Source organism: Pleurodeles waltl, chromosome 3_2, assembly GCF_031143425.1.
Source record: "Pleurodeles waltl isolate 20211129_DDA chromosome 3_2, aPleWal1.hap1.20221129, whole genome shotgun sequence".
Taxonomy (NCBI): domain Eukaryota; kingdom Metazoa; phylum Chordata; class Amphibia; order Caudata; family Salamandridae; genus Pleurodeles; species Pleurodeles waltl.
The window spans coordinates 172,771,716-172,797,691 of NC_090441.1; the positions used below are offsets into that span (position 1 = coordinate 172,771,716).

Sequence of the window (25,976 nt, forward strand, 5' to 3'; positions counted from 1 at the left end):
GGGTACTCAGGGCAGACACACAGCCTTTCACTTTTGTAGGAATGCTGATCCTGCTCCAGGAGATCTTCATCATAAGTCATAGGCACTGAACAGTCCCACGTACGCACAGGATCCAGGAGCACCTTTTGTCTATAAAGTACATATTAACTAAAAAAATACGTTTATTTTAGAAAAAAGGCAAAAACAATTCTATTGAAAAATAAAAGTTTTAGAACAGCTTGTACAAGCTATACTGGCCAATTTTTGATTGGTGCTGGTGAAAAGGAATGAATCTGGCCTGTTTTAGTGCATTTAACGTGGGACCCGCTTTGTGTGTGTCTGTGAATAGTATATGGATGCAGGGACAGTTTCTTATCTGACATCCTAGTCTTCTTCCAGGGAAAACCTAATTAGATCTATAAACCTGGACCCCACCCACGCGAAGGATCCCACATCCCTCTCTTTTTGTAAAGCTTTTATTAATTATGAACTATACAATTTCATTTTTGAAAAAAAGCTAATTTTTGCAATAAAGTCATTTAAATCTGCTAGTAGTTTGTATGGACATCCTGAAAGAGGCCTGACTTCGTTTCACTAGAACATCATATTCATTCGAATGAGGAGGTTTTGCCTTTGGTGTCTGCAGAAGAATAACTCCAAGAAGCAGCTGTGCTCCCTTAACTTCTTGATTTAGCAAAGTTGGGAAACAGTATTCCCGTATAGAAGTACATCTTGCAGCCATAACAGCCTACAGGAAAACCCTTCATAAACTTCTTATTTCAATTTCTGGTTGTCAAGGATTATCTGGAAAGGATTACGAAGGTTAACTCCCCTTTAAAAGACCTTCTCCTGGCTGTAAGTTGAATGTGGTCCTATACAAAGTAATGTGCCCTCTCCCCACACCCAGCCCCTGCCCCCGTTAGAGCCTTGTCATGCAGCTTCCCCCCAGCATATCTCCTGGAAGACAGCTTTTCTGGTGGCCGTTACTTCTTCCTATAGGGTAGTGAAATCCCAGCCCTATGCCTGAAGGTACCTTCCACGTTATTTCACAGAGACAATGTGGGTATGAAAACCTTCTCTAGTTTTCTTCTCAAGTTCTCTTCTAGTTTCCACTTCATCTCCTTTGCATTCTCTTGATTTAAAAAGGCTTCTAAAGTTTTATCCTGGTGAAAATAAAGATAATAGGCGATCCCACCACATATTTATTAATTATGATTGTACACGAACTGGTGTGGCTACTTGTAAACGGCCCATTTCGCATTGGATTTTATAATGTGTTTTAATGTGTTACTGTAGTACCTACAAGACTTTTCTTGGTAGGCCCAAAGTTCATTTCATAGAGGTGGGGCCACTACTGTATCTGTATTACAAAACCTTTCCATTGCAAATATTTGTAAAGCGGCCACTTGGCGGTCCACATATACTTTCACAAGGCATTTTCGCCTCAACACAGGTTCCAGAAGATGCCCAAGTGGAGCAAGCCTCTCTTTGAAATTTGCTTGGATGGTGTATCCTAAGTCTTTTTCCTTTGTCTCTTCTTCTTTGCCTTTTATAGGGATGAGCTTGCTATTCTCTTCAGTGCTTATGACTTATAATGAAGATCCCTCCAAAGAAGAATAGTTTCTTGCGTGAAATCCTAGATCTCCTCTTGGAGAATCTTCATTATAGTCATAAGCAACCGTCCCGCCTCTCTGAAGAAGCAGCAAAGGTAATTCCTCTCAGTTGTTATATGATTCATGATCTCTGTAAAAATACTGGCTCAACTGCTACCAATAGTACATGAGTTCATGTTGGGATACTGGAGGCTTCATGTCCTAAAAGGAGCATTATAGTTTTCTACCAGTCTTGGCTTAAGCCTATTTGTCTCCATTGTTCCTATTTTCTAATCCTTCCTTTAAAAAAGTCTTGCGAAAGTGCTTTTTATGTTCCATGTTTTAGTGACTTGGGTATATTTTAAAAAATAATTAACTTTTAAAGTTAATACTTGTAAATTGGCCAATATAGCATATTATAAGCTGTTCTAACACTTTTATTTTTAACCAAACGTCCTCTCCTTACACACACACACACACACACACAAAACATGACATACCTATATTTATGAGGACTGGCCGTTGACCTTAATGAACTATGTTTTTACTATTCTAACTCCACACGCACTTTGATAGTAGGGAAGGTTATAAAGCGAACAGAGGCAAATAGAACTGTACTTTTACTTTTTTGATGCACTCACTTGAAACTTTCTAAACACACTACAGGGACCAGTCCTCACAAGAATAGTGTTTGTCTGGGCCCGACAGGGTTTGCCGACGTTATGAGGACGGACACACACACCATGACATACATATAAATATGAGACCGGCCATTGACCGTAATGAAGTGTGCATTTACTATTCTAACTCCATGCGCGATTTGATAGTAGGGAAGGTTTTAAAGCGGACCGAGGCAAATATGACTGCACTTTTTTTGATGCACTCGCTTGAAACTATGTAAACACAATACGGGGACCAGTCCTCCCAACGCACCGGCCCTCACAAGGATAGTGTTTGTCTGTGCCCAGCAGAGTACCCACGCTCTGAGGACACACACACACACACACACCACACCACACCACCAATGGTAGGGTCATCTCACTACACGAGTCTAAAGCTCCTCTTGAGATGGGAAGTGAGGCCACGCTTCCACGTGGAACTGGATACAGCAACACTGAGTGTAAAGTAAGTTAAGCACAATGTGTGTAGTTAACCTGTGCCTGGTTCTTGGCATGGTGCACTCTTAGATGGAACACTGGAGAGCAGGCGGTATAATGGAACAGGGATGAGAGCACGGTTTTGAAGGGAGGACTAGAGTTCAGAGTGCAGGGGACAGAACAGGCAGGGAGCTGTAAATGCACATTTCCACAGGGAGAGAAAACACAGATGATCTGGGATTGCACACTTTCACAGTGAGGACGGGGGCAGATGAAAGGGCAAGGAGTGCACACTTTCTCTAGAGTCACTGAGAAGCAGTGGACTAGGGTGCCGGAAAGAGTAGCATAGAGAAAAGGGGCATAGAGGGCATATTTCTGAAAGGGGCAACAGAAGGCAGGGATTCAGGTGAGGCTGTCAAGGAGGGCATCAGAGCCAGAGGGTGTAAAGGCACACATTACTGGCAGGAGGAGAGAGAATTAACGGCAATGGAGAGGGTTTGAATATTGTCCAGTGGAGACCATATTACCCAGGGGTCGCATTAGTTTACCTCTGACCCTCAAACCCTGGCCTGCACACCTGACTCTTCAATTAGAGCTTTGTTCACTAAGCGGTGCCTTACATCTGGAGTAAGTAACACCTACGCACATACACATTTTGAAAATCAGTCCCTAAAAGAGTCTCAGAGAAGAATAGACAGCCAACCCTTCGAGAGGCAGCCTTCTGCTCAGAGCCAAGAGACAGCCTTCCGGTCAGCAGCCCCAGCACCACAGCAGGCTTCCGCCAGCCAAATTAACTGCAAACAAAGTGCCAGAAAGCTTTGTGTGGAGGTTGTGGTACAGGGTACTCTGCCACAAACTTGGTGGAGTACCCTGTCTCTCAAACTGATGATCCACCTCTTTGGAGGTACATTCGTTTTTTTAAAATAATTTCCTCTTTATCTCCTGTGCTCATTTTTGGGGAGGGCACCCTTACATGGAGTGCAGGAGGCAGAAGGGGCTTGGACCTGGATGCTTGTATAGTCTTTTGAAGGGAGCACTGCAGGAGGCAGAAGAGGCATGGAGGTGGGGCTGCAGTGTGCCACCTTTGTAGGGGAAAGAAGGGTCAGGGAGCTGGAAATGCAGACTTCCACAACGTGAACTGCGGGCAAGGACACAAAAGGCAAGGGACCTGGTGAAGCACACCTTTACATGCAGGGAAAGGACACATGAATGGGCAGGGAGCACACAATTCCAGAGGGGAGTGTTCAGTCGGACCGGGAACAAGGATCAGTGAGTGCACACTTTTAGAGGGAGGGCAGGGAAGCAGCTGAAGGGGCAGTGGTCACACATGTCCTTCAGAAGACCTAGGAAGCTCTGATTATAGGATGCTGGGGAGAGAAAGACTGAGAAAAGGGGTGGAGGTTGTACACTGTTTCTAGAAGGACTGGAGGGCAGCAGAAGGCAGGGTGCCTGGAATGGCTGTTGAGAAAAAGCCACAAGGGGCAGAGAGCTAGGGGAATGCATTGGTTGTCGGTGCAGCAAGGAGCATTGTGATCTTGCAGTTGCACCCTGGGCAGGCTGCACGCGCAACAGAGGCCCAACAACGAATTCACACCTTCATTGTCACTGATGGAGCCAGGTCAGATTTATGGCAAGACCTGTCTAACCGTCACTGTTTAATCACACTATGTGGACCACCTACCTCAGTAGTGTCTCTGAGACTTACTTTTAAAACTAGAGTGAAAGAACATCACAGACATGGGTGGGCAGTGGAGGAAAGTCCTGGCATGAGCGGGCAGTGGAGGAAGGTGAAGGGGTACGACCATAGGTAAAGGAAACCAGATGGGGCGAATGCCTCCTGTGGCCCCACCACTAGAGCCTCTAGTTCCACCAGGAGCAGTGATAGCAGCCATCCTATATCTGCATATAGGGCCTCATTACGACCTTGGTGGAGGGGATTACTCGATCCCAAACGTGACGGATATCCTTCCCGGCGTATTACAAGTTCCATTCTATTCTATGGAACTTGTAAAACGGTAGACAGGATGTCGGTCACTTTTGGGACAGAGTAATCCCCTTCGCCAAGGTCGTAATGAGGTCCATAGTGTCTTTTAGGGAGGTGACATTACTGGCAAGGGCTTTGCCTTGGGTGACATTTGGGCATGTGTGCTTTATCTGTGGGTGTAAATTCAGTGCTGAGTTATATACTGTATCCAACGGAATAATGCTTTTCTGAACTCATCCTTTTCCTAACCAAATGTTCTTTAATATTTCCAGTTAAAATCATCAGACAATCTGAATTCCCACCATTTTGCCTGAATCCTACTGAGGATGCTGAGTGGAACTTTCATGCCTCTATGTTTTGTCCAGATTGAATTTGGTCACTCAAGTCTTCAGGCAGACTCTTTGCTAAATATGATGGCCCTAACCTCAGCAAACAGGCCTTCAAACTTTCTATTGCACTTTGTTTCTGCTACTGGAGTTTCAAACATAACATCAACAGGTCTGCCTGTCAAACTGCATATTCATACTCATTCATTCAGGACTAATGCAACATATATTGTCTCTCAGCTTGTCATTTTGCTGGAGCAATCTCTGAAGCAGCCATCCTGGCAACACTTCACTCCTTCACTCTTTTTGCAAATGTTATGCTTTGCACATTCATTCAGGAACTGATGCTTTGTTCCATCAGGCCACAGCTATGAACTCTGTCTGGAGAGACTTCTGAATGTGATAATTAACTCCTTCCCCCACGAGGAGGCATATATGCTTAAAAACCCTAGAGTAAGGGGACTGGGATGTAGGAGTCAGTACAAGTTAATCAACATAGTGACTTATCAACCTCTGGTTGATAAGTCACTATTTTGATAACAGACCTGCTATCAACAGATTGTCGGTGACTTCAGCATGGACACAAAGAAAGGGAGCTGCCATACACTGAAGTCAGCAGTGTTTAAGGGAAATAACCTTAACAGAATATGGGCCATTCCTGTATCCCAAGCATCCTAAATGTGTTTTGCTATGTACCATCCACATGTCCTTTGATTCCTTCTCCGTACCAAGGAGGAATTCACCATTAATATAGAGTATTGGGGAGAGGATGTGTAGTCTGTACTTGCTGGAGGGCTTTGTAAATCCCCAACCCACCCTCAGTGTTTTACCACTTGGTTACATCTTGTATAGTGTACAAACCTTTAATCATGGACCTAAAGAAACGTGTATATGATCAGTTTGCTATGTTTGCTCCTACAGCTTGTGCTGTGGGATTACTTTTCCTGGAAGAAATGGGCAGATCTGACACAGTTTTTTCTCACCCACACAGATGAGCCTGACCCCAAACCGGTATTTGGAAAGCAGATTCTGGAGTGGGAAGAGGATGTGCAGCTGTATTCACGCTTTCTGGACAGAAAGGTAACCATGGGAAGCAGTGGTCTTGCAGCTCTTCTTGACAAGTGGGATTCTCCATTGAGCATCTCACTGCAGCCTAACCCTACTCCAAACAGTCAATCAGGAAGGAAGAAAAACACAATCTTTAACTCTCTGGAGGCTTCCCATGAGCTTAGGTCAGCACCTTTATTCATTTCCAGCTCTTTCATGTCCACTCTTTGTCTCCCACAGTTGGTCTCCCACAGTTAATATTTTTTATTGGGCTGAGCAAGAACTGTAGGATGCTGTAAGGAAATAATTTGAAGAAAATGACCTCTCTGTATATTTATTTTTCAAGAAATGTCTGCTGAATGGATGTTAAGGGCCTCATAACAAGGCCCCTGGTAATCTGGATTTGTCCAGTAATCAGAGTTACGGGCTGAATCAGGATTACAAGATGAGCAGTAGCTCCAGGCATTAATGGTGCTTCACCTGAAGACACCACCTGATGAACGCAGGTCAATTCTGCAGGTGAAGAACTGGGGGAAATGAGAATACTGGAGAGTCAGGACCAGGATGAGCAGGTCAGTCCATAATTCTGCCTTCCCAGAGTTTCCCATCCCGTGCAATTGGTAACTTTGGGGTGTGGAGTTATCAGCTGAGCTCATAGTTAAACTCCTTAATGGTACACCGCATGGAGAAGAGGGATTTGAAAACTCTACATCAGGGGTGTCCAACCTTTTCTGTAGTAAGATCTACTTCTGTTTGATTGAAATGATCTCTAGATACTCGTATTATTAGTGATGTAACAGTATCCCCACTACAACACGATGCTTCACTCGCATTTCAAATCGAAATACATTTTGGAAGTTGAACCATTTTTCTCTAAAGATCAGTTCATGAGTTATGAAAATATACACTTATTTGCCTCAAATGCACAGTTTTCAATTTTGCATGCATGTATTGATTGACCCAAGCAAAACTCTTAATTTAGTAGGCTGGTAGAGCTACATGCAAGAGAGCTGCCAATACCCCATGAGCTACTCACCTGCTCTAATTCATTTTCGTCAGAGATTTTATTATTATTATTATTTTTTTTTTATCTGTTTATTAAAGTTTTCGATTATTTTGCAGTGATCACAATATTTTGTCAAACTGTGTTACAGGTTACTTCACCTGCAAATTACATTTCTTCTGCTTTTCAATTTAATATTTTATACATTTGGTGTGTACCTTAATTAACATCACTTATCGTAGTTTAGTATAGAAGAGGAAGAAAAGTGAAGTAGAAATGGGGAGAGTAAGGAGGGAGGTTCCATGAGGGGATGACAGAGGATGGGTGTTTTAGCTGGGGGGGATGCTCTGTGGAAACTCTTGGAGTCACGCTTTTGATGGTTAGGGAAGTAAGAGGGCGTGTAGGGGCACGGGTGGCACGGTGAAGGAGTCACATGTTCTAATCTTGGAGGGGGTGGTGTGTGAGGAGGGAGGGGTATTCCAGATGAGGTGTCTTATATCTTTATCTTTTTGTGTGAATGTTATGTTGATGGTGTAAGGTGGACGTGTCATCTTTTTCCTGTAGCTGGTCTAGGAAAGTGTCCCATATGTCTGCGTTCTTGACCTCGAGCCCAATGTCCCGAAGTGTGCATAGCACTTGTATCTCTGCCTTGGCCCAGTGAGTCAGGTCTTTGGTCCGTCTGTGTATGTTTGGGGCGCCAGGTGACTTCCATTGTGTTGCAATGAGTCGATTGAGCGTGAAAAACGCTAAATCTGCGCATCAATGTTTTTGTTTGTCTTTATTGCGCCTGCGGCATATTCCTAATATGCAGGATTCGGGTGTGGGAACCAGAGGCAAACCTGACCACCTGGCAATCTGTTGTGTGGCGACGTGCCACATTCGGAGTAACGGGGGGCAGTTCCAGGTCATGTGGTAAAAGTCCGCCTCCGTACTTCTGCATCTTGGGCATTCAGGGGCAGCTTGTGGGAACATGCGTTTTATGTGAATCGGAGTTAAGTATGTCTGGTGTAGATAATTGAGTTGGGTATATCTGAAGCGGGCATTAAGTGATATTTCACGTGTGGTTGAGAGGGCCATGGACCATTCTTCTGCTGTGAGGGGTGTTTGTAGGGATTTGTCCCATCTGGTCTTAGCTTGCGTTTGTGCTTCTTCCGGATAGGCCTGTAGTGTGTGGTATATCCAGGAGATGCTTGTTTGTGTGCCGGCGCCTGTCAATAATTAGTGTAGAGTAGATGATGTTGGTGGCTCTGATTCGCCGCATCCCCATGTTTTGCGTCTTAGATGCTTAAGTGCCCTGTGTATAATGAACCCGCGCGGTCCTAACGTGTATATTTCTGCTAACTTCATATAGGAGATAAAATGGTCGTCTGCGAACAGGTCGCCGACCAGTTGTATACCTTTTGCAGTCCATGGAATAAGGCCTGATCTACCTTGTAATTTATCTATTCCTGGTATGGCTAGTAATGGAATCTTGGGTGAATATAGTGGTGTGTGGACACCTCTTGATACATAGTGGTTCCATATTCAATCAGCTACTGTTATCAGAGCGTTGCTATTAAGTGAAGGGGGCTCTCGTCCATTGAGCCAGCCCAATACGTCAGTGCGCCCCAGGTGTGACCTCACTTTGCGACCCTCTGGACTTAAGGGGTCCTGTAGCGCTGCCATGATCCAGTGTAGTTGTGCTGCTGCATAGTAGAGTTTGAGTTGCCCATACCCCCTTTTTCTACTGGAAGGCGGATCTTAGTCATGGCTGCTCTTCTGCGTCCGTTGGCCCATATCAGCTAAGTCAGTAGCTTAGTTAATTGTGCGAAGAGTGTTTTTGGCAATATGAGTGGTAGTGCAGCGAAGTGGTACAGTAATTGAGGGAGCACAATCATTTTAATCAAGGCCACTCTACCCGTGGGTGAGAGGAGCAAGGAACACCAGAAGGGTATGGATCCTTTTATTGATCTGATTGCTCTGTTTAAGTTACCTTCTTTTAAATCGGAGGCACTGTGGTATATGTGGACACCCAGATATTTAAAAGTTGTGTGTTCCCATTTTAGGTCATTATCGACTACTGTGTTATTGCGCGGTTCTGGGAGTAGCTGCATGGGGAATATACAATATTTAGCCCAGTTGACACGTAAGCCAGATAGGGCCCCATAGTTAATAAGCAGATGTAATATATGCGGTAGAGATTTGGTGTTGTTGCGTAGGAATATTAATGCATCGTCAGCGTATAAAGAGATGATGCGGAATTCCTCTCCGTCTGGGATACCCCATCTTGTTGCTTTGTTGCGTAATCTCGCTGCTAGAGGTTCTATTGCTAATGCGAACAATAGTGGTGACAGTGGGCAGCCCTGACGCGTGCCTCTGCTTATGTAAACATTTTCTGAGATGATGGCACCAGCTTTGACCCTTGCTTGGGGACTAGTATATAGTATGGATATCCAGCGCTTGAACCCTGCACTGAATCCCATTTTTTGTAAGGTTGCCATCAGAAAGGGCCAACCCAGCGTATCAAAGGCTTTCTCGACGTCTAGCGAGACCGCCGCACGGGAGTGATCCGCTTCGGGGGTCTCGCCCATTATGCGTAGTAAGTTCCTGATATTGATAAAAGTATTACGCCCAGGTATAAAACTGGATTGATCTGTATGTATCAAGGTGGTCATCAGTGGTAGGAGGCGGTTCGCTAGTATTTCCCTAGTATTTTGTAGTCTGAGTTTAATAACGATAAGGGTCGGTAAGAGCGGATGTCCAAGGGGTCACGGCCTTTTTTATGAAGGACTACGATTGTCGCTTCGCGTTGTGATTCTGTGAGTTGTCCAGTTTCATATGTTTCTTGTAACATTGTTTGGAATGGTGTGATTGTCTGTGACGTGAAAGTCTGGTAGTATTCAATGGGTAGTCGGTCTGTCCCTGGGGTTTTATTGTAGGCTAGCTGCTGTAGTGCCTCCTTTTCTATGGGCTTGTCTAGCTCTGCTATTTGTTCTGCGTGTAGCCGCGTCAGTGAGGCGTTACTGAAAAAATCTGATAGTTGTGATGGGTGTGGGGGGAGTTCAGCTTTGTATAGTGTGCTGTAATATTGTTTAAAGGCGTCATTAATCTCTAGTTGCGTGTTTACTATCGTGCCCGTGTCTAGTTTAATGGCGTTTATGGGGGTGGCCCTTTGTGTTCCTCTCGCTAGCCATGCCAGTATTCTGCTGGAACGGTCGCCTTCAGCATGCAGGCACGCTGTATAGTGTTGATAATCGAATTTTCGCAGACGGGTCTCAGTTGCGCTCCATTGTTTTTTAAGATTGTTTAATTTGTTGCTGTTAACCTTACCCAAGGCCAGGTCGCGTTCCTTATTCCGTATTTTCCCTTCTATGTTGTTAACTCCCGTCGAACCCCGCCTGACATTGTCATGCACATGCCCCTTATGACTACTTTGTGTCCATCCCATTCCGTCGCTCGTGATGCCGTCTTTGTGTTTATTGTGAAGTAGGACTTTATTTCTTCTGCTACTTTATCTCGGAAGGGGGGATTGCGTAATAGGGTAGGTTGTAGGTGCCATGTGGGGATGCGTGTTGGCTGTTTGCCCCATTTTAGTGTTGCGATTAAGGGGTTATGGTCCTATAGGGTTTTTGCCATATATGATGCGCTGTGTGTCATATGTGTTAACCTGGTTGAGCATAGCAGCAGGTCTATCCTTGTGTGGAGCTGGTGTACCGGTGAGTAAAAGGAGTATTCTTTATCTATGCGGTGTAAACATCGCCACACATCTTGTAGTTCCCTCTCCCGCATCCAGGAACCCAGCACACGAGACAGGTTCCTACACTAGGCACCCTTTATTGGTGGATGGGATCTGTCCATTGACACTTTTACTACACTGTTGAAATCTCCCTGCCAAATAGTAAGTATGGTCAGATCATGCGGGATTTATGTAGTTGTGGTCCGAAAGAACTCTCCTTGTCCCGTATTTGGCGCGTATATCCCGATTATTGTTAGCTGTCTGCCGTCTAAATCTCTGACCAGACATACGGACCTGCTGTTGCTATCTATATGAACGTCTTGGGCTGCATAAGGGACACCAGGGGTGATCCAAATTAATACGCCTTTCGCGTATGTTGAGGTTTTAGTTCCATATACCATGCCCAACCAGTGTTTGCCGATTTCGCCCAATTCGTGTGGTGTTGCATGTGTCTCTTGTAATATAGCTATATGTATCTTATGGCATTTAAGGTAGGCATGTATTCTGCGCCTTTTAGTTGTATTGGCTAAGCCCCTAACATTCCAGGTTACTATGTTGTATGTCGTCATTATGTTTGGGATTCATGGTGTAGTGCGTTGCCCGCCCTAGGAGTAATCTCGTCGCGTCCCTGAATCCCAATTGTTTTACCTCGAGCCCCCTCACCACTCCCACGTATAAGAGTGTAGAGCATGTTGGGAAAAGAGGGTAAGAAGAAGATAAGATACAACTTACAGTTATTAATCTAACTGTGAACTACCAGGCACAACTGGTGCAACTGTATACATTGGTTCCTTCTAGGTCCATTCGGTAACCCAACTGGGTTAGGGGGGGTGTTAATGTAGAGTCTGAGATGGCCCGTAGGGATATGGCCATTTCCCGTCTTGGACTCTGTGTTGCGCCTTTTAGAGTCTTTACTCTCATTTTGCAGTGGGTTGTATATTAATGTGTCCTCTGTTTGTGTTCCTTAGGGGACTGTGGTTGAATTTGTCTTATCGCCATTGACTTTTAGAAAAACTGGTCTTGTGCAATACTTGTTGTACTTCTGCATTAGTGTAGACACATGGATTTATGCGGTTGTAGTCCTCACGTGTTATTTTAGAGATCGTCTGCCGAATATGGGGTGAACACTGGGCCGGAGGTTAGCGGTGATGTGGCTGGGCCGTGATGACTGCTCGCTGAGTCAGAGTCCGAATTGATGGTGTTTTGGTTGGATTGTGGTCATATGCACGAGAATCTGTTTACTACTTTTAAGGCTTGAGCTTGTTCGTCCGTTGCTTGTGACTTAGTTGGGCATGACTCATTTCTGGGCTTTGGCCTTTTCTTCCGGCATGGCTGTTGGGTCAACCATTCTTTTTGTTCTTGAGTTTCTGTTGTAGGGTCTGCCAGTCCCTTTGCGTGTATCCAGGTCCATGCGTCTTCCGAGGTTCACCATCCACCACTTGTAAACTGGCTGGGTACTTTAGGGATCATGAGTAGTTTTTATCACGTAGTACTTGTTTTGCTGAGTGGAAGGTGGCACGTTTATGCTGTACATCGGCTGTGTAGTCTGGATAAGCCGTGATTTTTGCATTTTCAATGTTTATTGGGCCAGATGTGCGGAAGCCCTTCAGTACCTGATCTCTGTCCCTGTAGTTTTAAAATCTCGCTATTAGTGGACGTAGGGGGGCCCCTGGCCGGGGGGGCCTCCCGGTACTCGATGTGCGCGTTCCACTGCTAGGAATGGCGAGGTCTGTTGTGTTAATATGGTTTCTTTGAGCCATCGTTCTAGGAATGACTCTGCGTTTGGCAGTTCGATCTTCTCAGGGAACCCTAGGAATCTCACATTATTACAGCGTGATAGGCCTTCTGCTTCGTCTGCTCGCTTGTGCAGTCGTTGTAGTTCAGATTCTTGGCGTTGGAGACGGAGTTCCATTTCTTCGATGTCTGGTTGTGTCGTTTCGTTTTTTTTTTCAGCTGTAGTGTCCCTGTCTGCTAGTTTCCGGTGTTCCATTCGAAGGATGTTGACTTCTGCCACCACTGTATCTATTTTGCCCTCTAGTGATATTCTGGTGTCGAGTACAACTTGCAGCACTTTTTCAATTTGTGTGGAGTGGGCGGCCAATGTCTCCGTCACTTTGCGTAAGGCGTTTGAGTTGAGTTCTGTGTCTGTTTCTAATGATGGGACTGTGGGTCTGGCTTCAAGTTGGCCCCTTGGGGGTTTCGGTTTCACCTTAGTTGTATCTGTTGTAGGCGTGTTGTGCATTAATTATGAGATTAAGTTTGTGCCTTGTTTTGTATTTTGTGCTCCCCACGTTTTTATTGCGGATCGTTGAGTGATCAGTCCTAGGCCACGTGGGCTTCTCAGTTTATATTAGCCCTGGGTGTGCCAGCTCCCGTATGCCCTTGTCTTTGCCTAGATGTCTTCAAAAAGCTCTCCGGGGGAGGGCCCGCCCAGGAACATCAGCCGCGCGCTATGGTGCGGGTAGAAAGAGCACTCCAGTGGCACCACAACGCCAGACCGGGTCAGGTTACTGCCTCTGCTCGGGCTTCTGCCATGCGCCCTCCAAAAGAGCCACTCCAGTGCTCCTGGGCTGAGCCCACGTCCGCGGCTCTACGCGGCGCGTGCTCCCCCGTCTCGTGCTCCGCGGCAAGGTGCACCGCGTCCCACGACTCACTTGGGCCAGGTCGCGCAGCAGGCGAGTCCTTATGTAATTATCTTATTTATTTTTTATATTTTCCTTGCACCCGTGTCCCGACCTTATGTCCCGGTTGCTCCTGGAGGTGCTCGCCGTCGTGTTTGCGCGGCTCAGGGTCCTTCAGCTCCACTGGTTTTGGCTGGCCTCCATTTTGTCTCTGCCAATGTCCGCGCCGCCGGGTCGTTTCCCGGCTCAGTGTCCGCGTCGTCTGCAGTTCTTCAGTGATCTCCCTAGGCCCGAAGGCCTGTCCCGGCACCCCGCAGGGCGTATGTGGGGTCAGCCCGAAGCGGGAGCCGGATACCCAGGCCATCTCCTCTCCTCCAGTGTCCTCCGTCCGCCGTTGCTGCTGGCTCCGGTTCCGGCAGTCGGGTTGCGTTAGTCCTCAGTGGGGCTCAGCCACGGTCAACGCTTTACAGCCGGCACAGGCCCAGTCCGGATCGCGTCTATAGTGACGCGCCTCGCCGTTGGTGGGTCCGTGGAGTGCAACAGTACACAGCGCTACTGACTTTCCTTGGTTTGAGTCAGGGAGTTCGGGATGCAGGCATTTTCAGGATCTTTTTTGTGGGCCGTGAGTGGATCTCTCTGCTGAGCGTCCTCTCACGTCGCAATCTTCGTCAGATAAAGTTATATACCTGGATAGGACCATATTTTTTCACCAGTAGAAAAAAGGTCCTGCAATTTTTGTAGAGCCAACGAAAGGACGGATGACATACACACAGGAGTACCGTGCTGTGCCCCTGAAAAGAAGTGTGGTTCAGGAGATCCTCCACATGGAAAGGAACACAGCTTCCATCCTCCAGGCAGAGCAGGAAGATGTGATGAATCTGCTGTGGCTGTGATCTGATGATCTTAGTGATGCTGACTATATTAGAACGTGTAACAGCTCTAGCTTTAAAACAAGGAAAGGGAGCACGATAAGAGTATCTCTGCATACGCCAATGGAGCTTCATAGTCAACCATCTTCCCTTCGAATGGTGATGTTGAATACAAGGCCACTCAGCAATTGCAAATGGGTCACCTGTACAATGTTCATGTTTACCAATATGGAGCCTGAGCTGATATAGAAATGTTGTACATCAGACCCATAATTATGGCTATATTGGCTGCATTATGAAAATTTAAATCACCAATTGAAAAGGCTTCATAGTGCTGTGAAACCCAATAGGCAAGACCTTTAGCATAGTAACTATTTGTATCTTTGTGCAAGAGTCAAGGTTTCACTGTTTTATGCTGTCATCCTTGGAAGAGAATTAAGAAAAGAAGCAGGCCAATGCTGGGTTCTGCGGAGCGTCCTTTTTTTTTTTTTTTTAAAGAAAAGAATGATAGCGCATTTAACATACTTTTAAAATTTGTATGTTGTGGTCTCTCAGTTGCCTTTAGAGTGAGGTCTTTATATGATATTGGGTCTTCCACATTGATAGACTCTGCAAGCACACTGCGTGTTTGTCTAGCAAATTCAAGTAATTTAAACAGCTTTTGAAAATGCATATGTTATAGCCCTGGAGGTAGTTCCTTACCCGTTTTAAAATGGCGGGCAGGTATTGTAAAGATCCTGTTAAGCAGCTCAAACGTGGTTTGAGTTCTTGCTTATGTGAAAGTGTTTTGATTTCTTAAATGCATAATGCAAAGTTAGAGCATTTCAATATGGAGCAGTTTGAAGGCAGAAACTTAAGCATCACGTTTATCATTTTCAGTTACAAACTTATAAAATGCAAAGTTTGTTTCAGTTGTGTGATCACTGTGTGTTATCTTACATATGAAATAAGCATTGGCAAAGCCAATAGGTCTCGCCTTTGCAAGTGCTACTGGCTTTGCCATTGTGTTTTAGCCATGTTATACACCAGTGTGGCTGCTGTTCAGCATGGCTAAAAGCTAGTGTTTTAGAGGAGAGTGGTGTGGAGGGGAGTGGCATTGAATGGATTAGAGTGTGGTAGAGTGGAGTATCATGGAGTGGCGTAGAATGGAGGGCTGTGGAGTGGCCTAAAGTGGAGAGGGGTGTTGTACGCTGGAGGGTCATGGAGTAGATTGGAGTGTTGTGGAGTAGAGTGAAATAGAGTGGCGTAGATTGGAGGGGTGTTGAGTGGAGGGGTATAGAGTGGGATAGTGGGCTAGTGTGTTGTAGAGTGGAGTGGCATAGAGAGTCATAGAGTGGAGTAGTGTGTCGGAGTGGAGTAAAGTGGGATAGGGGGAGTTGCATAGACTGGAATAGAGTGTCATTGAGTAGAGTAGCATAGAGTGGAGTAGGGTGTCATGGAGGGGAGTAGAGTATCATAGAGTGGACTGGCATAGAGTGCTGTGGAGTAGCGTAGAGTGGCGTAGGGTAGAGTGGAGTAAAGTCTTGAAACATGGAGTAAAGTGTTGTGGAGTGAAGTAGAGTGTTGTGGCATAGAGTGGAGTAGAGTAAAGTGGTGTAGAGTGGAGTGGCATAGAGTGGTTTGAACTGTCTGAGTGTGAAGGGGCGTAGAGTAGAGTGTCATAGAGTGGAGGAACATAGAGTAGAATAGAGTGTCGTAGAATGGAGGGCCATGCAGTATCGTAGAGCACAGGGGCATAGAGCAGAAAGGTGTAGAGTTGACAAAAGTGTCATACAGTGGAGTGGAGTGGCATACTGTGGAGTGAAGCGACATAGTCAAGTGGTATAGAGTGGCATGAAGTAGTGTGGACTAGTGTTAAGTGACAGAGTGGTGTAAAGTAGTGTGGAGTGATGTAGAGTGTTGTGAAGTAGAGTGAAGTGGACACTACACGCTATGCCACTCCATTCTATGACACTTTACTCCACTCTGTGCCACTCCACTCTACTCCATGACACTGTCACTCCACGCGTAGAGTGGTGCAGAGTAGAGTGGTGTAGAGTTTCAAAGTGTAGGGGCATAGAGTGGTAGAGTGGAGTATTCACGGTGTGGTAGTGCACTGCCAGTACAGACAACACATTTTCAATTGAAAGGACCATTACATTTGCACAGTCATATAGTTTTACCGAAAAAGCTATACAGCGCACAAATGATAATGTGTGGAAATTGCATCACGTAGTGTATTGATTAGTTTTGATTGCATGATATTTATTTCCAGCACACTTCAGAATTCTGAAATATTTGCACAGTTCCTTTAAAGGCATTTGAATTATGTCGCGTGCTAGATAAAAGCCTTTCCTTTCAAACCCCCAGATTGTCAGATAAAGTCTCTGACTTTGAAGCCAGAGAAAGAAAAGTAAACAATAAATTCCTTCGGAAGACAGAGCATGACATTTGATCTCTATCTTTAAATGCAAAGCAAATGCCACAAGTTAAGAACAAAATTTAAAGGCCTGTTTACAGAAAGCGAGCACTTGTGGAAAAATACATTAAACGGGCTATGCTCCACAGAAGGGAGTAAGACATGCCGGCCTCCTAAAAACAAATAAAGCCAGCAAATAGAAAGCAAGCAAATATGAGGTACAAACCACAAAGCCAATGGTAAGCAATGGGCGAAATTCCTTCTTAGGCCAGCTTTCAGAATGCCCCTAAGAAGTCTTTAGCAACCAGACTACTGCACTGTCTGGTGGGCTTCGACCTAAAAAGGACTTATTGAGTAATTCAAGTAAAAAAAAAAAAAAAAACACTAATTGTGATTGTATTTTGTGTATGGGTGCGAAGAGCACAGTTTAGATAACTGAAGGATGTTTATAGCTAGTTTCATTGAACTGCAGATTGTGAAATTATGAACCTAACATGCAGGACCGTAGCTATGAAAGAGCATATTTAAATAACATTGAAGGAGAAGATAATGCAGACTAGAGTAATTAAAGTAAAAAAAAATAACTAATTGTATTTTGTATAAAGTCAAAAGTAGTGATGGAAAAACAAACAAAACATGGGACTTGGGCCCATATTTATACTTTTTTAGCGCCGCATTTGCGTCATGTTTTGACGCAAAAGTGGCGTAAACTTACAAAATACTATTGTATTTTGTACGTTTGCGCTGCTTTTGCATCAAAAAGCAGTGCAACGCTAAAAAAAGTATAAATATGGGCCTTAAAGTTTAACTAAAGACTCAGAAAATATAAGAAGGCTGTGGGAGTGCTGACTTCTTGTATTGTAAGTTACTTCTCCTTTGCGATGTGGACTGACCATGGTTTTCTGCTGCAGGAGGAGCTTCGTGCTGACCACGCTACTTACATCCGACGACACCCCGACGTACGCATCATCCTGGCTGACTTCCTTCAGTTTCTACTTCTGCGCAAACCAGATGACATAGTGGCATTTGCAGCAGAGTTCTTTGCCCCATTTGCGGCACAGCGTTCCCCGACCGACACTTTTCATACATCCTATGAACCAAGTCCCTTCCGCAGTTCCTGCCAGTAACAGACTACTTAGTCTCCTGGACAATACACTTTGGGTTGGATCTCCCAAATGTGGCTGCCCAAGGTTGTGTGTTTCAGGGTCAGACTGGGGATAATTCTGCCTTCCAGAGGCACACCTGTCACGGTAATTAATTTGGGTCCACTCCTGTATTTGCTTGTTTAAAATATTGGAAAAAGGAAATTATTTTTTATTCATTTACTAGTGGACATTTGTGTATAACAAACGCATTAAACAAAAAAGGTTCTGAGTCTACAGAGTTCCTGAAAATACAATAATAGAAGTAGGAACTACTGCTCTTCCACAACTGTTCCTAAAAGCACAGTTCTTCACATCTCTAGCAGAGCTTTATCTGAATTAGAATTGAATGTAGGGAAGTTATGTCTAGGGTGTTACTGTCTTAGTTCTTGGGCATCTCCCACTATTAACCATAAGGAACCTGCACCATTTCTCGGAAGGCCAAGAAACTGGTGCTTTAAAGGCTCTTAAAACAAATCATCCGGGGTTGGTGACTGAGTTGCACCACGTCCAGAGACCAAATCTAGCTTTGTGCAGGCATGAACATCTGATATTTTATTGTACATTCCTTAAAAAATCAGGAATTGAATAAGCAGTCAGGAAAAGAGAGAGGAATGCCCAAAAGAGGTGGCTCATAGTACGGAAATGTAAGTAAATAATTTCTTGACCTCTATGTTCCCCAAGACACACTTTATGACTGCACACTCCACAAGGGGGAATTCATACAGTCAGCTCGCAATAGGGGACAGTGACCAAACTTTGTGCAGTGCGGTCATAAATATTGGAAGTTTGGTTTGAATACTACATTTTTCAGCCCTCCTATAGGTGTCAGATTGCCCAGAAGCCTCTCCAGTCCCTCAGTCTGGCAGTTTGATTGAAAGTCTCTGGCCTTTGAGGGCCCACAAATATGTAGCTCTGTGTCAACACATTATTCATGGCTCTGTACTTCAGCCTCAGTATGCAGGGATGTGCTCTACAGGGAATACCCAAGGGCTCTCCCTACATCTCCAGTATGAAAGACTCATGTGTTGGCACTAACAAATGGTGTTCTGTAGTGTTATCCGAAAGTTTGATTGAGTCTACATACCTGACCCAATCTGCAATCAAGCCTTTAATTCGCCTCCAAAAATATCCTGCGTGGCAACTGCCCCATTTCTTGCCTATGTTGTCCCTTCTGCAGTCCACATTGCTTTGCTATCAAATGTACATGGAGAAATACGTTTTCCTCTATTGTTTTGAGGAGGTCAAAGAAGCATTTGATTATGCTAATAACTTCCAGTTGGGCCTTCAACAATACCTTAGGGGTTGGCTGTGTCTTTGGATGCATTCAAGAGCCTGGAGCACTCAGAGCTAGAGAGACCAGTTTATCTAGCTCCGCTTCTTCTGCTTAGGAGTGAACCTGTTGTTGTGGACTTTTACAGGACCTCCTGACACAGATAGATTCCTTGGTCTTACCCACAGTAAACCTGACTCTTATTACCTCGTCAATGGCACGATTGACAATGCAGATCCTCTCTTCATCCAGGGAGGATGCATGCTGCTGGGCTATGTCCAACTATGCATGCATCATCCAGTGGGGTCAGGCGAGCCCAAGAGCCAGAGCAGCTATCTATCTCAGTTGTTGATGTTCTATAAAGAGGAAGGCATGGATGACTTCCTCTCTCCCTCTGTTTAATTATGTGGCCCATTGGTACATCCTCAGTGGGGAGCGGAGAGCAGGATTTTGAAGTCCGATACTGTGCCACTGGCAGCCATTAGAGAGCACAGGGCAGTATGAAGAAGGCCCTCCTTTTCAACACCAGACTTTGGAACGCAGCAGAGTTTTGAGGTCATTAATTAGATATTGAGACAAACACCAGTAATCCAAATGGAAGCAGCACCAAGAAGACCACTATTCAGTGTGTGAAGCTTGAAATGACAACTGAAATTGAACGCAGTGCATCCTGTGACCTGCAGTAATAGTAGACCGCCTTTGATTAAACAATATCCCCAAACAAAACTCTGGGACACCAGTGAGGAAGGCTCCATAGTCTAATCTAAACAGCACCAAAGAATGATTTGATTAAAGGTGGATTTCAGGCATACTTGGTTCTCTTCTGTACAGGAGTCTAAGTTGGACCTTGGTGTCCTCGGCTATGTTATTTACATGGGTGTGGAGTTTAAGGCTCTTGTCAAGCGTGATGCCTAATGGCTGGTTGGGTTGGTGCACGGAATTCTCAAATGGTTGGCTCAAAATCACATAGGGGGTCATTCTGACCCTGGCGGTCACCGACCGCCAGGGCCAACGACCGCGGAAGCACCGCCAACAGGCTGGCGGTGCTTCCTGGGCCATTCTGACCGCGGCGGTAAAGCCGCGGTCAGAAAAGGGGAACCGGCGGTTTCCCGCCGGTTTTCCCCTGGCCCAGGGAATCCGCCATGGCGGCGCTGCTTGCAGCGCCGCCATGGGGATTCCGACCCCCTTCCCGCGCTACCGCCAGGAACAGGATGGCGGGAACGGGTGTCGTGGGGCCCCTGGGGGCCCCTGCACTGCCCATGCCACTGGCCCCAACAGGGCCCCATAATGATTTTCAGTGTCTGCTTTGCAGACACTGAAAATCGCGACGGGTGCCACTGCACCCGTCGCACCCCAGCAACTCCGCCGGCTCCGTTCGGAGCCGGCTTCATCGTTGCTGGGTCTTTCCCGCTGGGCCGGCGGGCGGCCTTTTGGCGGTCGCCCGCCTGCCCAGCGGGAAAGTCGGAATGACCCCCATAATTCTTAACCCTCCAAAAACAATTTCTACTTATCACTTCCCTCCCCTTTGTGAATCTCCCAGTCCAATCAAGGCTGCACTCCTCCAAAAGCGGTGAGTGCCTGGACAGTGAGATAGGTTCACAAGGGGCTTTGGGGTCATGGATGATGAGCAGAAACTGTTTATTATCATCTACGTTTCATAGGTTGATGAGTTACTTATGCATGAATTTTTGGCACAGTCTGGGAGGGAGATGAGATGTAAGTCAGTGCGGAGACCAGATGCTGGTGAGAAACATCACCATGTAGGCGGTGGAATATGCCTGGGCCACGGTATAGGTCGCCAAGATTTTGAATGTATGTGATCACTGGCTGGTAAATGTAAAGCATGTGACCCAATAACGTACCCGCAGGTTGATTGACTTCAGTGCTTCCATGCTACACTTCAACCAATTACTGCCCACCAAGGAACATTGGTACATTATAGTTACTCATGTGTAAAAGTACTCTTGCGTCCTACACTTTTTGCTATTCACCGTTTCTGAGGGTAGATTCACACCTCAGAGTAGACTTTTATGTCTCTATCCCCTGAAACCAGGGGGTGGGTACATCTAAGACTCAATATACTAGTGTAAAGTTACTGTTACTAATTCTTGACTCTTGGGGGAGAGCTCCATTGCTGGGGCGGCTATCTCCCCGCAGTAAAGTGTAGTTAAAAACAATATTAACCAAGAACTAATACAATAAAAAGTTACACTCAACAACTCATTAATTTAAATGTTTAATAAATAACTTCTTCAATAAAATATATTAATTTAATGCATACATCTTATTTTCTAATAAACTTTTATGAAATATGTGCGAATAAGACTACTTTTTTAAATGCTAATTGTTTTCTAAAATGTTTATATTTTATAAATTTAAATGTAATATAACATTTAAACACAATTTTATGTAACACACACGTTTATATTTATATACAAATATATATATCACACACACGTACGAACACATTTGTATATAAATATATATATATATATATATGTATGTAAAAAATTTATTTTAACATTATTTCCTATGTGGTGTTATGTTAAGCTTCCGCCTCCATAATTTTCAATGGAAGTGTTTTTGAATATCTGTGTAGTAATGGGTAACGCTACAGTTACTCCAAGGCTTGGCTGGAGTATATTTTCAACTGTTTTTTGCTCTTTGTCATATAGCAGCTTTAGAAGTGTAGTTTGTTAATAGCAATGGCTTTACGTGTTTGTGGGTGGGTGTTTTTATGAGCATGTTCCACCCTGAGACCCTCCTTAACCTTCTCTGAATCAATCCTCTTTTGTAGTAAGCATTCCCCATTGTCCCTCCACCATGGTCCCTCCCAGATTTGCTACCAAGAAGTAAACTTACATGTGTGGAGATCGCCCCATAGAAAAGATAGGAGAGGCGGCGATTTCCAGTCATAGGTTTGTGAAATGCATTTTGTAGTAAGTGGTACTACTGTAGTACTACACAATGCAGTTTGTAACTCTGGCCCAATGTGTCTAGGTACGGTAACTCCCCTTCATCATTCTCACCACGGTGCACCTCTCATAGATGAGCTGCTCCACCCAGCTTCAGGAGCTCTGCTGGATGGTGGCTCATTGAGGCTGAGTGCTTGCTGTTTAGCTTCTGCGTCCCCTGGGTGAGGCCTCCCTTACTATCACGCTGCGGGCCCTGAACTTTCATGGTTCTTCTTTTCAAGAACGACAGGTCCTTCCCACCCATGCCAGGCCTGACAGTGCAGGGGCCCACAATCTTTCCCCATGGGCAGGGCCCACTCTACACTCCCCAAGAGCTGTTCTCAACACCTACTGTATCAACACAAATTCCTTGTGGCAATTTCTGCAGTAATGCACTTGCCTTTCAACACATAGTAAACCGACCAGTTAACCGGTCTCCCCAGTCACTTAAAAGCCCATTACCTCAGCAGCTCTTGCTTCATCTTTTCCACCTGCTACAGTGTGCAAGGTGGCAAATGCCCTCTTGCACATTTCTGATTTAAAGGTGGGCCTATATTTTGCCTTGTGGAATGAAGGACAGCCCCCCCAGGACTGGTCACAGAGTTGGTACTCATGTAGGAAGCTGGCTATCTATGCAGTGACCCAATGTAGGGGGGCACTATGCAGATAGTCCAAGGCGACCCTTATTGGTTTACAGGGTACACACTCAAGAAGCAACTCAAGACCAATTGGTTAGAAAATAGATACCTTGTTGTATTATTTATAAATACCAGAAGATGAACTACTGTAACAGTTCTTAGAACGATTTGCTAGTAAGTAACACTTTTTGGGATGAATGTGTTTTTATGCAGCACGAGTTCCAAAGTACTATGGCTGCATGGAAATTCATACACTCAGTTCTCAGGGGTCCCCTGAAGGTAGTGAGGTGCTTTGAGTGCAAATTTATTGACAAGACTAGCAGTTCAGGTTTGCCTGCCCAGGAGCGTCTGGGTGCAGTAGTTTTGGTCGTGTTGAGGGGGGCCACCTGGAAAACAAGAGCAAGGGGAGTCTTGGGGACAAGTCTGGGAGCTCCCAACAGAGGGGCTCGGTCAGTGGGCATCCAGAGAGCAAGGGGACACCGTTTGAAGTCATGGACCTGGGTCAGGGTGCTCGGTGCAGTGGATCCTTAGCGGTGGTGCTCCTGCGTCAAGGTGCACACGGTTCTTTGGAGGACCTGCAGAAGGAGAGACCAAACAAGGCAACTGGATGACTGAGAAGGCTGTCCTCTGCGATGCTGATGTCCCTTGCTGGCAGGTCCTCGGTCCTGCTGTTGGAGTCCGGGATGGGCTTCAACAAGCCTTGGTTGGTGCAAGGGGTCCAGTACCACAGGTGTTGGTGCACCTCGGCTCCAGTGAATCCTTGGATCTTGTCACTTGGTGGGGAGACAGAATTAACTTCTTGGAGCATGGGGACCTCCTCCTGGATGGTTGCTGTGATGGTGGACCCAGGGGTCAGCAGGCTGGTGAACTGGACGTTGTTGTTTGTGCCTGCAAGACGCAGGAAAGTGACTGCGCCACTCTAAGGGAGATGCTAACGGGCTGGTGAAGTGCTGGAGAACCTCTGACCTTTTAGAGTCCCCACAGCTGCAGGATTGATGTCAGCAGCCAGGGTTTTGTGCCAAAAGATTACCAGGCGTCCACAGTTCTTGCTCTTCTGTGTCTTCTTCTTCTTGTCAGACAAATCTGCCTTCGGGTGTTAGGGAGCCACCTAAATACTGAAATTAGGGGCATCATAGGGGAGTATAGGGTAGTAGCCAAAGGGCTACTTATTCTTGTGGGTGCATACACCCTGTTATGACCACTTTCTGGGGGAAATGGACATATCCCTATCAGAGAAGGCCTAGTTCTGACCAAAACTAAGATGGTGGAACCCTTCTTCGACTGTCACCCACCTTAGGGGTGTGGTTAGCCCAAAGGTGGTACATGCCTACTGACTAGCTAATTTTCTTGTCCTCGTGCCAAATTGGCCTCAGGGCAGGGGGTGGCTACACCCAGGACTTGGGAAGCCAGGGGTGAGCATACCAAAGGTGGCAGGGTCTTTGACTATCCCGGCTCTCGTATGCAGATCTGCTAGCCATCCTGCTGGAGTGGGTGGCAATGCCCCTCTCTGGAGTAGGCATTGTTTCTGACCTCTGAGAGCACGGGCTGTCATCTCCAAAGGGTCAAAAATGTGTCTGATGGGGGTAGACTGGACTAAACTAGTCAGACAGCACACCAAGAGACTGGTAGGGTCCAGGGGCCCCTTTAGGGTGCCCTCTGGGTGGACGTCTGCACAAATCCAAGGCTGGCATCAACCTGGATTTGTTAAGATGAGGTCATTGATACCAAACACCATAGGGTTCACTGAAGCCATTATGCGCCTGGGTCACTCGTGTTGGCGAGTGTCCAGCACATACCTTAAGATAGTTTCCTGGTTCACTTGCATTGCTCAGCAAAGGGGCTGAGCATCATAAGGCCAAATCCACTCGTGCAGATATGGCACGCACTGAGTGTACTGCACTCTGCCTTATGCCTCTGCGGCCTGACTTAGCGTGGACTTTCATACACTTAACTGTATTGATGAGGGCATGGCACATCAAGGGCGTGCCATGTCGTGTTTTCTTCTGGCTTTCACCAGGACACAAAACTGCATAGGCACCTGGGTGCTTCTTACTTTTACGGGGGTCCCTGAGGGTGGCACAATCTGTGCTGCAGCCCTTAGGGACCCTCTTCTGTGCCCAAGCCCTAGGTACCCGGGTACCACTTATTAGGGACTTACATGGGTGGAGGTGTGTGCCAATTGTACACCATGTTACCTGTTTTTGGAAAAGAGCACTGGCACTGGGGGCCTGTTTAGCAGGAACCAGTGCAAGTCAGCTGAAAAACCTCAGTACCAGTGGTAAAACGTGGGGGGGCCACGTCTATGTCAAAAAGGTCACTTTCCTATAACACGCACATGTGGAAACCAGCATACTTGATACACACCTATATATACACTTGTTGTGAGAGCCCCGAGTTACTAGGTCATTAATTTAACTGGCTTCATGTCTTCATGTTCACACTCTCAACCTGTACTGCCTCAGGCTACCTATACACAGTCATTAATGTATTACCAAGGAAAACACGTCATAACGTGGACAGACCTCTGCAGCAGGAACAGAGCCCTTCACTGCAGTGTATACAGATTTACCTTCTATATCGTCTCCTCTTGATTGTTGGGTTCCTTCTGCATAGGTTCTTCACCTGCTCGAACTCTACAGGTGCAACTTCTGTTTCAGTGCAGGTGGTTGGGCAGCAGATGGGTTTTCAATTGGTGTTTCATGCTCCAGTGTGTCTGCGTATGTCGTGTTCTCTGTCTCCCTCTCACTTTGCTGGTATATGGATCATGCCAGCTCGTGTCCTCAAGGCCCCATTAGAGTTACGTGTCATTAGGTAGTCTCTATTGTATGAGGTGCCAAACAGGCCAACATTCACTTACCTCATATGTGATACATATTGGTGTATATCAATCATAGTGGTTCACATAACAACTGTTTTGACCATGCCGGCTCGAGAGTCATCAAAGTCCCTCTCAGGTTCCTTCTTGCACCTTCTCCACCTTGTGTCTGCGTGCAATCTTTGATCTGGTGTAACAGCAGATGTCGCATTCTGACAGGACATTTTCACTACTTTGTCCTTGTATCAGGAATGTTTGATTTTGGAGCATGAGGCTGTGTGTGTTCTGTTGGTTATGAGAACTACAGGTAGAGCTTGATGCTTTTAGGAATGAACCAATTCAGTTGAGCAGGCGGGTGAGTAAGTCTGTTCTTCTATGAGGCTGGCAGAGGGCTGAGAGGGCGACAACTTGACTGAGAAGGAGCTCATGCTTATTTATTGAGGTACTAGTCTGTGAAAGTACAATCCTGGCTCAAGAGCATAAGGGACAAAACAGAACTGTACAAGGATGTTCTGCTCTACTC

The 25,976-nt window shown here is 45.8% G+C and overlaps 1 protein-coding gene across 3 annotated transcripts in view; it reads left to right on the plus strand.

The window, feature by feature from the left end:
* CATIP (ciliogenesis associated TTC17 interacting protein) overlaps positions 1-21,353 on the plus strand; it is a 114,499-nt gene extending 93,146 nt beyond the window's left edge. For all 3 annotated transcript variants that reach the window (XM_069227096.1, XM_069227098.1, XM_069227099.1), the window contains exons 11-12: positions 5,970-6,058; positions 17,543-21,353. In XM_069227096.1, the coding sequence (XP_069083197.1) occupies positions 5,970-6,058; positions 17,543-17,758 (305 nt within the window). In that variant the 3' untranslated portion in view covers positions 17,759-21,353. The remainder of the gene's footprint in view (positions 1-5,969; positions 6,059-17,542) is intronic.
* Positions 21,354-25,976: the final 4,623 nt, after the last annotated feature.